The sequence below is a fragment of the Emydura macquarii genome, unplaced genomic scaffold, assembly GCF_026122565.2.
Source record: "Emydura macquarii macquarii isolate MOO-44397 ecotype Brisbane River unplaced genomic scaffold, CSIRO-AGI_Emac_v2 contig_1483, whole genome shotgun sequence".
Taxonomy (NCBI): Eukaryota; Metazoa; Chordata; order Testudines; family Chelidae; genus Emydura; species Emydura macquarii.
Window position 1 is genome coordinate 8,654,824 of NW_027131620.1, and position 14,730 is coordinate 8,669,553.

General features: G+C 36.6%; 1 protein-coding gene across 11 annotated transcripts in view; it reads left to right on the forward strand.

The window, feature by feature from the left end:
* Positions 1-14,730, forward strand: part of SYCP2 (synaptonemal complex protein 2) — a 67,442-nt gene that overhangs the window by 46,261 nt on the left and 6,451 nt on the right. For 4 of the 11 annotated variants that reach the window (XM_067554146.1, XM_067554140.1, XM_067554141.1 and 1 more), the window contains 12 exons: positions 462-529; positions 2,336-2,521; positions 3,358-3,559; positions 4,493-4,746; positions 6,529-6,711; positions 7,387-7,477; positions 8,387-8,545; positions 9,691-9,771; positions 11,124-11,251; positions 13,011-13,105; positions 13,187-13,286; positions 14,322-14,380. In XM_067554146.1, the coding sequence (XP_067410247.1) occupies positions 462-529; positions 2,336-2,521; positions 3,358-3,559; positions 4,493-4,746; positions 6,529-6,711; positions 7,387-7,477; positions 8,387-8,545; positions 9,691-9,771; positions 11,124-11,251; positions 13,011-13,105; positions 13,187-13,286; positions 14,322-14,380 (1,606 nt within the window). Of the gene's footprint in view, positions 1-461; positions 530-2,335; positions 2,522-3,357; positions 3,560-4,492; positions 4,747-6,528; positions 6,712-7,386; positions 7,478-8,386; positions 8,546-9,690; positions 9,772-11,123; positions 11,252-13,010; positions 13,106-13,186; positions 13,287-13,963; positions 14,134-14,321; positions 14,381-14,730 lie in introns of those variants that run through there. The other 7 variants (XR_010920979.1, XM_067554143.1, XR_010920980.1 and 4 more) reach the window with 7 other exon arrangements.

Consider the following 14,730-nt stretch of genomic DNA (forward strand, 5'->3'; position numbering starts at 1 on the left):
TAATCCTTTGAACCCCCGGGTCTAACATCTGTCACCTCTCCCCACTTGAGAGGTTACACATATAGTCTTGGCCCACAATAATACATTAAATGCAATGGACCTCAGAGATATTTAAACTTAATTGAATAAGATCTCCCACTGATATGTCAGGAAATTGCCATATCTGTCTTACAGTGTACAGTATGTTTGTGTTCTGCTATCTTCCATAACCTATAGACTTGGAAATGTACTTGTCCTCAGCAATTGCGAAGGTGAACTTTGAAAAAATTGTCTATTTTGGACAAAAATATTTTTTTTTAGCTAAACTATACTACTGTCTGAATAGTAATCTGAAGGCAATTTAATGCATTGAGATAGATCTATGGGTATATAAATGATATCTTGTTCTGACAACTAAAATTGTAGATGGCTAATTTCTTCTTTTATATTGTTTGTTTTCTAAATGCCATTGATTTGAACAGTAGGTACCTTCCCTGACCCTGCACATCTGATGGATATATCGGAAGGGAAAAAAACAAAAAATAAAAAGGTAAAGTAAATTGCAACTTGATTTTTAATAGATATTTTAAATCTATTTTAACTGACTATAAAAATATTTTTTTTAAAAATATTTGTATTAATGCACTGTTAACTTTCAACAAAATCCTTTAAAATTCACAGTTATTAAAAGTGGTTCTGACTGCTTTAGTAATAGAGCAGAACCAGTTATAATTCCTATTCCCTGATAATACTAGCGGAGAGTTGGGATGATTATGGCATTTTGGTGCTTGCGCTTTGTTCTCTAAGGCATTATATACATTTTTTGGTAATAACTAGTTACTGGTTAATAGCAAGACAGAACATTGTTTTTAAGTTATTCACTTTTTCAATGAGTGGTTACATTAAGATAGCTTTTTTGCCTCTGAATTATTCACTGCATTATAATACCTCTGAATTGTTTGTAAGATTATTTAGAAAAATTATAAACTAAGTATAAAATCAAAATGTTATACTTTATTTTGAGGTTAGATTTATAAATAGCTTATAAATCATTAATAAATTATAACAAGATGTTATAAATATGTTACAGACATGAGTATAGATGGCTACAACCACATTAGTGGACAACATTATAGATGTTTGTAAGCCATGGTTAAAAGCAATCTATTGACCTGCTAGACTTTATAACAATTGATTAACTGGCTATTAAAACCTCTATTAATTATTAAGCCATGGGCGGCAGATATAATAGGCCAGGGGATGCACAGCTGCCATCGGACACCTAGGCTATGGTGGCCCCACCTCTTCCCCCTCTCTGCTCTGCCCTTTCCCCGAGACCCCCACACCATGGGTGGAGGGTAATGAAGGCTGGGAGGCCATCCTGCGGCAGGGCTCAGAGCTCCTCTGGCTGGCCAGGGTCAGGGCTCCCCAGGTGTCGGTGGGCCAGCCGGAGTTCAGGGCTGCTCCGAGCGCCAGTGGGCCAACCAGCAAGAGTGGAGTGGGGGCAGGGCCTCGGATGGAAGGGGCGGGGAACAGGGGACTAGCCTCCCCAAAGGGGGGAGTGAATGCGTGGCCCATGTATTAAGCCTTTATAAACTATTTGTAAGCATGCACTTAATATAAAGTGTGAGAAATGGAAAAAAAACGTGGTAGCTCTGTGTGTGCATTTAGTAATACAAAATTAAATGGAGAGTTTATATTTTTATGGATATTTCACATCAGTCATAAGCTTCAGCCTTTTTTATATAGTCTGGGCCAGGACTGGAGTATCAGGCCTATAGAACCTATATCCCATGTCATGACTAGGAAGAAGGATGGACAAACATTCACAAACACAACCACCCTCCACTCCCTGAGACTTGTTGCTTTTCTAGGCTATTCTTTTTTCTTACTCAGAGCACCTAGCAGATCATTAACCTTCAGTTATCACAACTTACATTTTCATCTGTTCCACTTACAAATACATGGAACTTCTAGGTTGTCCAGTTCAATAAGTATATTCTGATCCTTTCCATCCAGGAGAATGGGGAAGGGGGAACCTTTTTAATGGGTAATTATCCTTTATCTTGTTAACCTTTCAGGTTTTGTCTTGGCCAGTGCTAAACTACCATTAACGATTACGTGCTAAATTCATATCTGATGTGAGTCCACTGAAGTCAGCGGAACTACATCAGAGGTATTATTGGCCCTATGTTCTATACAATAAACATGTAAAATTTTAAAGCTAATATTGTGCTTCCTTTTTTTCAAAATAGCTGGTTTCTGGTATATACACCATGGTGCCCTGCAATTCATTCTGTTCCATAGTTCTTGTAGTTAGAATCTTCAACTTATATCAATATTATTTCTTCCAAAGGTATCTGCTAGTAAAAAACTAAGTGCAAAAACTGATGAAAGAATAAAACAGACAACCAGACCAAAATTGCCTCGAAGAGCAGCAGCATTAGCAAAAAAAAGTTATAAGGATTACTCAAATTCAGAGTCAGAGAGTGAACAGGAATCTCCAGAGCGTTTATGTAGGACAGAAAAATTAAGAGTACAGGTAAACAGTATTATTGATCTTCTGATGACCTACTTCTACAGCGTCTTTATGAACCTAGGGCCCTAATTTTCCAGATTGGAGAACCATGAGCTAGATTTTCTGAAGCACTCGTACTTTCCATTGACTTCAACTGGCATTGTGGGTGCTCAGGCCCTCTGGAAATTACTCCCTATTTCTTTTTCCCAACTCTAAAGTAGTACATAGATTTTTATATATGGAACCTTCTGTGCTCCAAAGACACATTTTTAGTGGGTTTTTTTTATTATTTTAAAAGCACCTAAGCGACTTAGGAGCCTAAAAGTCCCAAAATAAGCTCTTTTAAATGACTTTAGATACTTTTGAAATGTAGTCTGTTTAAAACAGAAAATATGTTACTTCATAAAGGAAGCATACATTAATACATGTATTGAATGCCTAAACGTGTTCCGGATCAATTGAGCAGTGGTATGTTTTAATAAAGTACTGACAAACTGAAAAAGAGATGTTTTGCTCTTTCTTTATGTAATATTAATATTATGTCAAGTAAAATTCATATAATGAATTAAACAAATTCTGCAACATGATGAATATGCTGAAATCCCAATGAAGTTCATGGGAGTTGAAGACACGTAGACACTTTTGAAAATCCCACTAGGTGCCTATCTGCATCTTTAGGCACCTAAATATTTTTATAAATCTGGTCCTTAAAACCAAAGGAGGCATTCAGCACCTCTCCAGATTAGACCATGTGTCTGACTGGACAAGTAGATATATTTTACTGTATACTTATCTATATATACACGTGTAATATCTAGTGTGTTTAAATGTAATGCTTATGTAGATTTGTGTACCTCTAGCAAGAACACAAAAATGGCCAAAACAATGCCATGAATCAACAGAAGGAACTACAGAACAATGTTTCTACAGAGCCAAAAAAGGGAATATCAAGAAATCAACAGAAAATATTTACTAAATCAAAAGATCCTATAAGACAAAGAAAACTGGAAATGTCACCACTATCCTCCCCTGAAAGTCCAGCATCTGTTGAGACAATGAGATGTGTGTATTATTTTGTATTTTCATTTTTAAAGTTGTCAGCTCAAGTTTTGGAGCTGAATTAAGGAATCTCTCTGTATGTAATATGTCTGTAATATCAATTCATTCCAATAATTGCTTTAAAAATATATACTATATCCCCTTTATGTTCATTTAATGTACAGCATTATATGTTAAAATGAAGTAAATACATAAGTGTGCTGTTACTGTTATAGATAATATGGTTGATATTTCATACCAGAGTGTAATAGAAATACAATATATCCGTGAAAAGAAATGTTGGTAATTTATTTGGTATTAAAATATGCTATAATGATGAGCAATGTATGCTAAGTAGAAGCAATTTATTTCTTGCTGTGTAGACTTTAAAGACAAAGCACTTGCATAAGAGTAACTCAAATGTGATGTGAAAATATATTTCCAAATATCCAGCTGTGCCATATGAAAGGTTTAGCATTTTATTACAAAAAACAAATATTATATGGCCTGTTTTTTCTTTATATGGTCAATGAGAAAGTTCCAGTATGTATTTTACTTGACTGTTTGTTCAGTTTCAAAGGCAATTTTTAATACAAAGCATGTCATATTAAAGGATAGGATTTTCATGGGGAAATCCCAGTCCATTCAGTTTGCAAATCTTTTCTTCTAACACTATGGATTGTTTTTTCTAAAAAGTGTTTATAGTTCTTAGGTCAAATCTGGAGAGCTGTTGAGCACCTACAACTCCTGTTCAAAGTAACTGGAGTTGCAGGTGTTCAAAGACATTCAAGACAACTCCTTGAAAGCCAGCAACATGACTTTGTGGCCATCTTTCCATGGAATTTTCGATGATATCAATGGGAATTCTGTACATGGAGAAGATTTGTGATATGAGGTATAAAAGAAAAAGAAGATGTAACAGCCTAATAACATCAATTAAGTGTTTATACTTACTAGGTGCTGAAAAAGGACCAGAGGAAGCATTTGCCCAGGAACATGTTTCCTTGAAAAGATCAACATCATCCTATCTTCAGGACTCAACCCCAGAAAAGAGGGAATCCTTAAGCATTGTGAAAGGAATTTCAGCTAACAAGCTTCATACAATAAAAAAGAATAATCAAAGTGTACATCTAAAACAGTCCCCTGAAAATGTCAAAAAGTTGGTATTTAGAAATGAAAGTTTATCACCAGTTTTAAGTCCACTTTCTTTGGTAAGAAGTTCAAGTTACTCTTTACAATTATTTCAATGTCTGCATTATCTTAAGTAAAGTATACAGTATTCAGTGAAAGTTTAATTAGAACAGCTTCTTCACTCGGGTTTTTCAGGAAAATTGATTTACTCTATTTACAATGAATGAGAATTACTTCTGTTTAATAGGAATAGAATTAGCAGACCATTCTAAAAAGAAATTAGGCCTGTAGAAGGTGGTTAAATTGTATTCAACCAGGTGCTTTTATAGGTGTAAAATTCTATGCTCTTTTTCAAAACAGAAGTATACAAAAAGATTTAAAAGATGGAAATTAAAGCAGATATATGATTAATATAGTTTCTGTTCTTTTATATTTATGAATGTAAATATGTCTCTTTTTACTTGGTATCTTGATTAGAATAGATGCATAATCAAGAAAATCAAATAGTGAAATAGACTTGTAATTAGGAATACTAGTGTAATAATTGTGGGAAGAATTAACTACAGTGTATATCAAAATTTACTGTAATACAAATAGTTGTATTGCTAAGAAGTCCCAATCAAGATTGATAGCTCCTTCTTCTAGGTGCTTTATATATACATAGTAAGAAATAGTCCCTTTTTCAAAGACTATTTGCTAAATAGACAAGAAAGAAAGGATGGCAGAAAAGAATTATTATTCCCATGTTACAGATGAGGAACTGAGGCAGAGAGAAATTGTGACTTGCTCAAGGTCACACTGGAAGTCTGTGGCAGAGTTGGGACCTGCACTCAGATCTCCTGAGACCCAGGCTGGTGCCTTACTCATAAAATCATCCTTTCTTTATTCTCCCTCACCTCTCTGTTTATTCATTGGTCAGTAGACATTGGTTTTTCCAAGAGAAAAAAAATAAATATCTTCCAATGTAATGTGGAAACAAGACAACTCTGCATTTGTGCTCATAGAGCTTTTGGACTTCCTGTTTACTTGGCAGTAGGTTGGGCCTACATAATCGACGAATCCATTACATTTCCATGTGGATGTTAGATCAGTGGAGGCCAGGCCTATCTGAAAGTGCCTTCAAACTTCCTCCCACTCACACTCCTTGGCTCTCCTCCCATCCTCATGACAGCGAAGCTCAGAGTGCCATGTTTCCATGGGTATCCCACACTGGCCACTTTCTGTAAGTCCTGCTGTAATGGTTGCAGGGCGTGGAGGGGGAACACATTTAAAATAATAGATTATGGGTGGAATTTTCAAAAATGCTGACCTAGAAATACAAATCCCAATGACTTTCAATGAGACCTATGTTTCTAAGTGACTTATGGTGGCATTTTCAAAAGGGCTTAAGTCAGCATTAACTCAATCAGAGGATTCCTGCGTGGTTGGAGGGGTAAACTCTGGAAAGTGTGCCCCTCTTTTCAAAGATTTCAATCCCTGGAATACACTCTCAGAGGGGTGTTTAGGTGGGAATGATACCACAGAGTAGGCACTTTCTTCTATATCCCCACCTCAAGTCTGAGTCGCTGACTTCTTGGATCTCTGACCTCCCCATTCATAGAAGCTTAGATTATGATCTGGCCCTTAATGAGTAGAAATGAAAAGACAACTATCTTATCTTTATCTTATATTTTCATAGGATTATGAACATATTTACAGTCACTTTTATTTTAGTTATGCATCATGGTGTGTGCTGATATATTTTTTTAAACTTCGGTTGGAGTTTCCTATAAACAAATAATTCTGTGTTGTTGTTTAAACATAAAATTAGTACATTTGAATATCCATTTTCAATAATGATTTTATTGTTTTCTTTTGTGTAGCCTAGCCTGACTCCTGTAACTATGGACAAAGCTGTCATGAGTGAAAAAGACATAGAGGTTTCTGAACCTGAGGTGGAAACATATATTAATGAGGCAGTGAATGTTACAAATTACCTTTCAGACAAACTCTCCATTTCAGCAGAACTAAAAGATCTAATTAAAAATATGCAAAATAAAGGAGAGGTATGATATAGACCATCTAGCCCTTTTGAAAAGTTGCAGCTTTGGGTGTGTTTGTTTATCTTACTGTTGGTGGCATTAGGGAAAATACATGTTTGTTGCTTTACATTTTTAACATTGTATTCAAATGTTTTCTTGTGAATTTTCCTGCAAATTTCAGTTTAGTATAGAAACCCTGTTGTCTGGGATATTGTTCTTAGAAATGAACAATTCAGACTTTGCCTGTGTTATGACTGTAATGAAATAATCTCTCACCTGAGCAATAGCACTGGTAATTTGTATGTTTACTAAGAACATTAAACACACCTTTGCTTTTGCCTTGAATTTATTTAAAATGGAAAAAAAATGTCAAGAAAATGACTTGTCACTTCTGCATGCAGAAATTTACAAAACAAAATTATGTAGTTTCTTGTACTTTTAGCCTTAAGATATTAATATAAGTGCTGGAGAACTAATAATTATTGAAGTTTTTACCACTGAACCAAGGTACTTTGATAAAACTGGTATGTAGAAACTGATTTATTTGTTTGTGATTATTCTTTATTTTGATATTCGTATTGCTAGTTTTTAATAAATACCCTAAATGCTTACTTATGATTAAGACTATCTAAATCAGTTCACTGTTCTGGAGGTTGTTAATATATAATTTTTTATTTTATTTTATTTCATTTTTTTAAGGAATCTGTACCTCCATCTCAATTATGCACTCCTAGTGGAAGCAGAGAACAGTCATGGTGTGAAGAACCCTGTGGCACCATACATGAATCTGGTATGTAAGTTCTACTTGTGAAAAAGTATTTTCTGTGGATATCTGCAAATAGTTAATGAAAAGCTTTTCTTGGATAGAGTAACATGGCTGATTCTTCAAGCCTTACACATGGAAATGGAAGTCCTATTAACTGTATTTTTTTACCAGTGTATTTGTCTTTTCACATATACCCAATTTATTCTGTTCCTAAAGCTGTTGTTAAGCTTTGTTGTTATTGATAGGAAGCTACTGTTAGATGTGAATGTTTTTCACTTAAGCTTTAGAAGCATCAATTGGGAGTCAGTTTAGTACTCTCTGCCTATGTAAACTGAGATTTAAACCGTAAAAGCCTCTAGAGGTCTACTTTAAGGAAAATAATGGGTTGCTGGACTGGATATGTGAGAAGACACATTTACAAATAAGGGGCAAAACTGGCAATTTTGGGGAATATGGTTGGGTAGAGGTGCATGGTTATAGCTATGGATCCACAATTATGCAAAGGCCATGGAGGCTATTACATCCCTTAGAGCCCCATACATACCCACATTTAATTTAGGAGCCAAATTTAGTGCTTTTTGTGAGAATAGTTAAGTATCCAACCTTTCTCCAGAGGGTTTTTCTGCCAGTCATTCTTTCAGTAGTAAGGGATCTGCAGAAGCAATTCCCAGTGGAGAAAGGAAGAATACTTATTTTAACAGATGTTCTCCAAGTATATTACTCAGCAGATGCACACTAACCATATCATCCATCCTTTTCTGCTTCACTGGAGTCCTTGCATGGTGTATGACCACACTGAAGGTGATCAGAGCTACAGCCTCTTATATTGACATGCATCAAACATTCAGGGCTGTGCACAAGTTCTCTTGCAAATGCAACATTCATTGATTTCTCTGTAGCTCTGAAATTAAATATATTTGTCATACTTTATAGGGCCTACAGTACAAGTGAATCTCAAACGAATGTACCACTGTGATGCAGAAAGTGATTCTGACGAAGTGGAAATGAGGAAGGAGGAAGAAGAAGAAGAGAGAAAACCAAAGTTGCTCCCTAGAAAATTATTTAAAGCAGATGATGATACTACGTATAAAGGTTAACTGGAGCTATAGTCATACAAGAAATGTAAACCAGAAAACTGTTTAAAGTATTAACTATGAAAGATAATATTGCAGTTTGAATTAAAACCCTTAGGACCTCTTAATAAGCCCCATTTTTATTGCAGACATTTAAGAAAAGAGCATAACCTGCTCTTCTTTGTAACACTGATACAGAATGCTGTGGAAAATTTTCTTTTCTTACCTAATAACAAATATTCAAGAAATACAGCAGTTGACATCTTATCATTCAGATGAGTGAAAAAAACAGATCATTTATGTTTGATCATTTATGGTCGGTAAAGAGCTAATTATATGTTTCACAAGCAATGGAGCCCTTATTCTCTCCAAATTGGAATTGGAATGTTTATATTTTGCCTGCTTAAATTTGCAAGTTTACCAGTTGGATAAGGTGTTGTCTGACATCACTTCCTCTTACTGAAACAGGAACACATTCGCACAGACTGTGTTATGTCTCTACTTGTCAGGAAGTAAGGAGGCAAATAATTCTGAGTCACTGGAGTTATATCAGATAAATGAGTGCCCCCTACTGACAGATACGTATTTCCCTCAGCCAGTTCCTTGGCATGAGACTTGGATAGAGAGAGGAGCACTAACTAGAAGGAGAAACAAGTAGCAGAAGATAAAAGGCCCCATCATGCTCAGCAGTATGGAAGTGAATCTGGTGGCCTGGGGAAGCAGAGCTGACCATGAGTTGCAGCCCCTGCTCGTAGAAGAAGAGGAGTTAACTTTGAAAATACTTAGGGGCCAAGACCATGGACATAAGATACTCTGGTGGAGGACCACATTCCTAATGGCCCTCACCCCAAAGGACAGTAGAGACACTCAGCTGAAGGTCTTGAATTCTGGGAACTAGAGCTGAGTGACACTCTGGCTTCTTTGTCCCTCTTTTTCTGTTTGTTCTCCTTTCTTTCCTTTTTTTCTCTTTACTTCTTTCTTCCTCCTTACCATCTTTCATCAGACCTGAGGAATGAGAAGAGGCGAAATTAGTAGGGGAGTTAGCTGAAGCATGGATTAAATGCTTGCAATAAGAGGAGCCAAAGAAGCCGTAGAGTTGAGGACGGCACTTTTTAAACCTCTGTTGGCTCATAGAATTTGTTGTTTCCCCTTGCTTCCTGCTAGGTAAATCCATAATGCAGTGTGCAAGGACTCATTCCTTTTCCAGAAAAGGGAAGAAGTGGTCTGCAACAAATGAAATAAGTGGTGAGAAATCTTCCATCTTCAGTTTCTATCCTAAATTGCTATATATTATTGTTGTGTGGTATATAATAGTAGCAGCATTTCATTCAAAAAGTTATTGCAATCTGTATGGTGGAAATAACTACATTTTATGTTTGTATTGATATATGTTTACGTTTTTAAAGCATTTTGAAATCCTTTGGTATTAAGGGTGGTATGCAAATTCAAGGTATTGTTGGCTCATATCCTGAAGTCCTTATGCAGGCTAACTCCTTTAGACATAACATTTCACCTTCTGAGCGATCTCCCCATTGGGTCCTAATTTTCAAACATTAAGCATGCAATGGCATGCCAAATTTGTGTGTACAATGTTTTTGGGCAGATTTTCAAAAGGTCAAATATTGTGCTGCTTTTGTTCATGTACAACTTTTTAAAGTTTTGATATAATGTCATTTGTGTATTTAGAGTGGTGTTACCCATGTAAACTGAGGAGGTTAGGGGAGAGAGAGTATGTGTGTAATACATGTGTAGTTGATAAATCTCTGGAGATGTTTCAGTGACTGGGTAGATAATAGACTTTAACCTAATTTGTAAATAGTATAAAACAATTATATTAACCATTATAGATTTCAAATCTCTGGTAAATAATATCTCATGAAAAACATTTAACAAAGGAACAGATCAACGATATACAAATGAAATTTGTTAAAGCCAGAAAGGGCTAGTAAAATATATAGAAGAAGGTCAGCAGTTTAATTTCTGAAATTAAACTGGACGCAGTTGAAGTTGACGTGAGCCCTAGTCTTGGGATTCATAAACCCAGCCATCAGAACTGCAATAACATACACCAGGGATCAGCAACCTGTGGCACATGCAATGGTTTTGAGTAGCACGCTGCGCTGCTTCCGGCCCCAAGCAGGGCCACGCGGCAGCCACTCCCCCCTTCCGGTCCCACCCCTCTCCCAAGTGGGCCGGGGCCCAGCAGTGCCCTGGTGGCCGGAGCCGCGCCACTCCTGGCCCAAAGCAGGGCCGCATGGCGGCCACTCCTCCCTTCCAGGAACCCTAGGCACGCATGGGCCAGGCAGCCTTCCCTCCTTTTACTCCTGCTCCTCACCACCCCTTCAGCCGTGTGGGGGGAAGAGGGAAAGCAGGAAACGGGTCCACAGAACACCACCCCCTGCCGCGGCCATTGCTGCCAAATACCCAGTAAGTCACTGGCCAGGGCGCAGGGCCCATGGCATGTGGGAGAGGGGTGGAGGGAAGACTTGGCACGCCCCTTCCCAAAGGTTGCTGACCCCTGACATACACTATTCAGATGATACATTAATATGTTCCTACAGCTATAACTTTACATATAATCTTTTAAAATGTTTCAGTGTCCGAGAGCATATCTACTGTGTCTGTAAATGAGTTGTCTGTTTTGGATGGAGAGTTCTGTGAGCGTGGTTGCTCAACAGTAGGGATAAGTCAAAAGCTCCATAAGGAATTTACTAGGAAAATTCAGGTAAGCCATATATGTGTGTATAGAAAAAATACTCTGTTTCATTCATTCTCATATATGACACTCTATGTATAGTGGAAACATCATTAACAGAGCTCCCTTATATATTATTACATACAAAAATAAATATAAAAAGAATGTTAAGGTCACTATGTCAAACACTGAGAAGTTAGTAAATTATAGAATAAAGGTTGTCTGCACAACCTTTATATGGCACCCTTTTTGCATATGCATTACGATATATTCTTTTAGTTACATGATCATTCATTCTTTTTTTCCTCAGGATCCCTGCCTCATTCAGTGCACAGGATAGACTCTGTTCACGTATTGAGGCAACTCTTCAGTATTTCTTTTTATCCTTCAGTGGGTGGCCCTACGTCACATATACTGCATACCATTCAAACCCTACCCAGCATACAGAATTATTAATTTCCTCAATATCCTTTTTTTTTTTTTGACACTCATCATTTTTGCATCTGAGTGCTTCAGAAACATTCATGCATTTATCGTCACAACACACCCAGTGAAGTAGTGTTATTATTCCCAATATGTCAAAATTGATGGACAGTTGTTCATGTAGACAAAAACCTCATATATTACAACAACTCTGTTTCACTGCCTGAGTTCTGTTCATCTGCATTGAATGAAGCCTGGGTCCTGTGGAAAAAATTGTGTGTGATCGTGTAATTAAAGACTGTAACATAATATATACGCACAGGACAGACAAATTAAGGTTGATCAGGAAATCTCAATTCTAGCATTTCCTAACCTTTGAGGACTTGACTTTGTAACTTGAACATTGCTTTACCACAATTTTTTTTTAAATTAATTTCCTAGTTTTTTAAAAACACAAACTGAAAAAACAAATTCCATCATGTGGAACTGTGTTGACCCCACATATGGGTCCATTAGCAGAGTTGGAATCTTTAGATCCACAGCAGAGACCTCTGTAAGTTATGGAGTAGTTGGTAATTATTAGAGGGGAATGTGAGATACTTTGCTAGTGGGCTTCACAGGTGTTTGCAGCCAGCAGAGGAATGTTAAGACAGAATCTTGAGTTCCATTCCGGGTTCTAGAAGAGGGGGACATGTGCCAGTCATTACAAACCCTTTTATCTCTGTCCCCTAGTATGTCTTCCTCCAGCAGGTGTCCCATCTGTCTGTCCCTCTCTGCTCTTTGTTCCTCCTCCTCCAATTCCAGCCTCCTCCTGCCCTGCACCCCCTTCTCTGCATTCAAGTCATGCTACTTCCTCCTTCTCCATTCACTTGAGCACTGGCAGGGGAGCATTGGGAGCACTGGCAGGAGAGCATTGAGAGTCTCCTGCTCTCAAGTCTGGTACGCAGTAGCTCCTTACATGAACAATCAGAGGATAAGACCTGCTCAGTCCCAAGCTACAGCATGCTCAGTGAGCTCTCCGGAAGTGGAGCATGCTCCGTGAAGACAGAATGTTTGTAGAATTTGCTACCTCTAACAAACCTCTAGTATGTATATGCAAACAGTAATTTTTCAGAGACTTACAATTCAACTAAATTTTGGTGGATTTTCACAGGGAAAGCAAAAGAAATGTCCCTGATATGATGGTTAATGTTGACTTTTTCCACTATAATATATATATATATATATATTATATATATATATATAATATATAACCTATGATCTTATATAAGTAATTACTCTGGTTAGCTTTTGTAGTAGTGTTTTATCATTCTCTTCTCAGTTAGTCCAATTAAACTGAAAGTAATCTTAAAACATATCTTTCTAGAGCCGCTCAAGAAGAATGGACCACTTTACCAAGCAATCACTGAAAACAGCTCAGCACCATTTGACAGCAATGGGTTGTCAGTTGCATGAATGCAGGTCTGTAGCAAAATACTTATTCAAAAACTTATTTGAATGACAGAAATGCCTTTTTTTTTAAGTTTATTTCTGTTTTGTTAGGATCAAGCAGCTGGACAAATTTCATTTCACCATCGTAGAGGAGCTTGAGAGTTTTGAAAAAGATTCCCAATCTTTGAAAAATATGGAGAAAGAATTATTGGTTTGTATTTCAATTATTTATTTAATGGAAAAATACGTTTTCTAAAAATATTGGATTTTTCTCTTATTTTAATATGGCATGTAACTGTTGATCATTACTACTGGCTCTGAGAAGGTGTGTTTTGTAACTTACTATAAATAAAAAGAGCCACACATTTTGTGTAAATTCAAAAATTTACCACCTTCCTTGCATTTGGCTTTATTTTCAGAGAAATTAACAGTCAAATTAAAAATAGTTTAGTTCAGTCCTTTTCAAGTGTGGCTACTTCTATGCACTTAATTACTCAGTCCCCATTTCAAATTGATTCTCTAGAGAGAACCACTCCCACCTCCATAAAGAAGCCACTTGCCTCAGTGTGTAAGGCAAACTCTTTTCCAGCACAATCAACACTACTAAGTGGTTAGGATGTTTCAGGCAAGCAAAGCCAGCCTTCAAAATTGATTTACTGAGTATTCTAAATAAGTCACCTAGCCTCCATAGGCCTTAGTTAATCAGATGTAAACTTCTTATTTAGAATCAAAATGGCACATTAACCCTTGGACTTGGTGAGTCTGCTGCTAGTTCCAATGTCAAATTAACATTAAGAATATTAATATTAAGGTGAAGACATAGAGTGAATTAGTACACTAGGTTTTTACTGTGGGGAGAGAGTTTAAAATCAAGTTTAAATCACACAGAATAAATGTGGTCTCATTTTAACCACACTGAACCCTATTTGGAATGTCTGATCAAAGTGTCTGAGGCCTTCTCTTTGCCAGTAGAGGAAACAGCAATTCACAATGGATATTGGGAAATATGGGCTGAAATTGCTGGTTGAATTAAAGGTGAGTGTTTTAAGGTTTGATCCTGCCCCATTGAACTTTTAAGTTTTTAAAAACACTTGAGGCTGTTGTAGAATGCCTATTCATTCTGTTCTCGGTCTGTCACCATTCTAGGTTATTTGGGAACAGAAGAAACTGTTTTTTTAAAACAAGTCCTACATTCTGTGGATTAACTTCTTGTTGATTCAGTTAATTTTTTTTTTTTTTTTTTTAGAACTTTTGGAAAAAACATGCATGTACATTTAGTGCATGCAAGAAAAATGAACAGCGGAGGTTAGTTTGTTAATGTTGTTATGAGACCTAGATTCTATTCATGACTCTGCAGTTGACTCAGTATATGACTTTGAGCCAAGTAACGTAACTCTGTATAACTTCATTTCGTCATCTGTATAATGAGGATAATAATCCTTACTCATCTATTAAAACATATTGAAATCTATGGATGAAAAGCGCTAGGTATGTCAACCATTCATAAATAATGTTATCCACATAATTTTCTGCCAAAGTCTAGTGGAATATTACTCTAATAGGGATAATAATGATCATAAATGTTTTAAAATAATATGTTAGACTAAATATTGAATTACCCTATTCAAGATGTTTGTGGGATTTTCATGTATTGC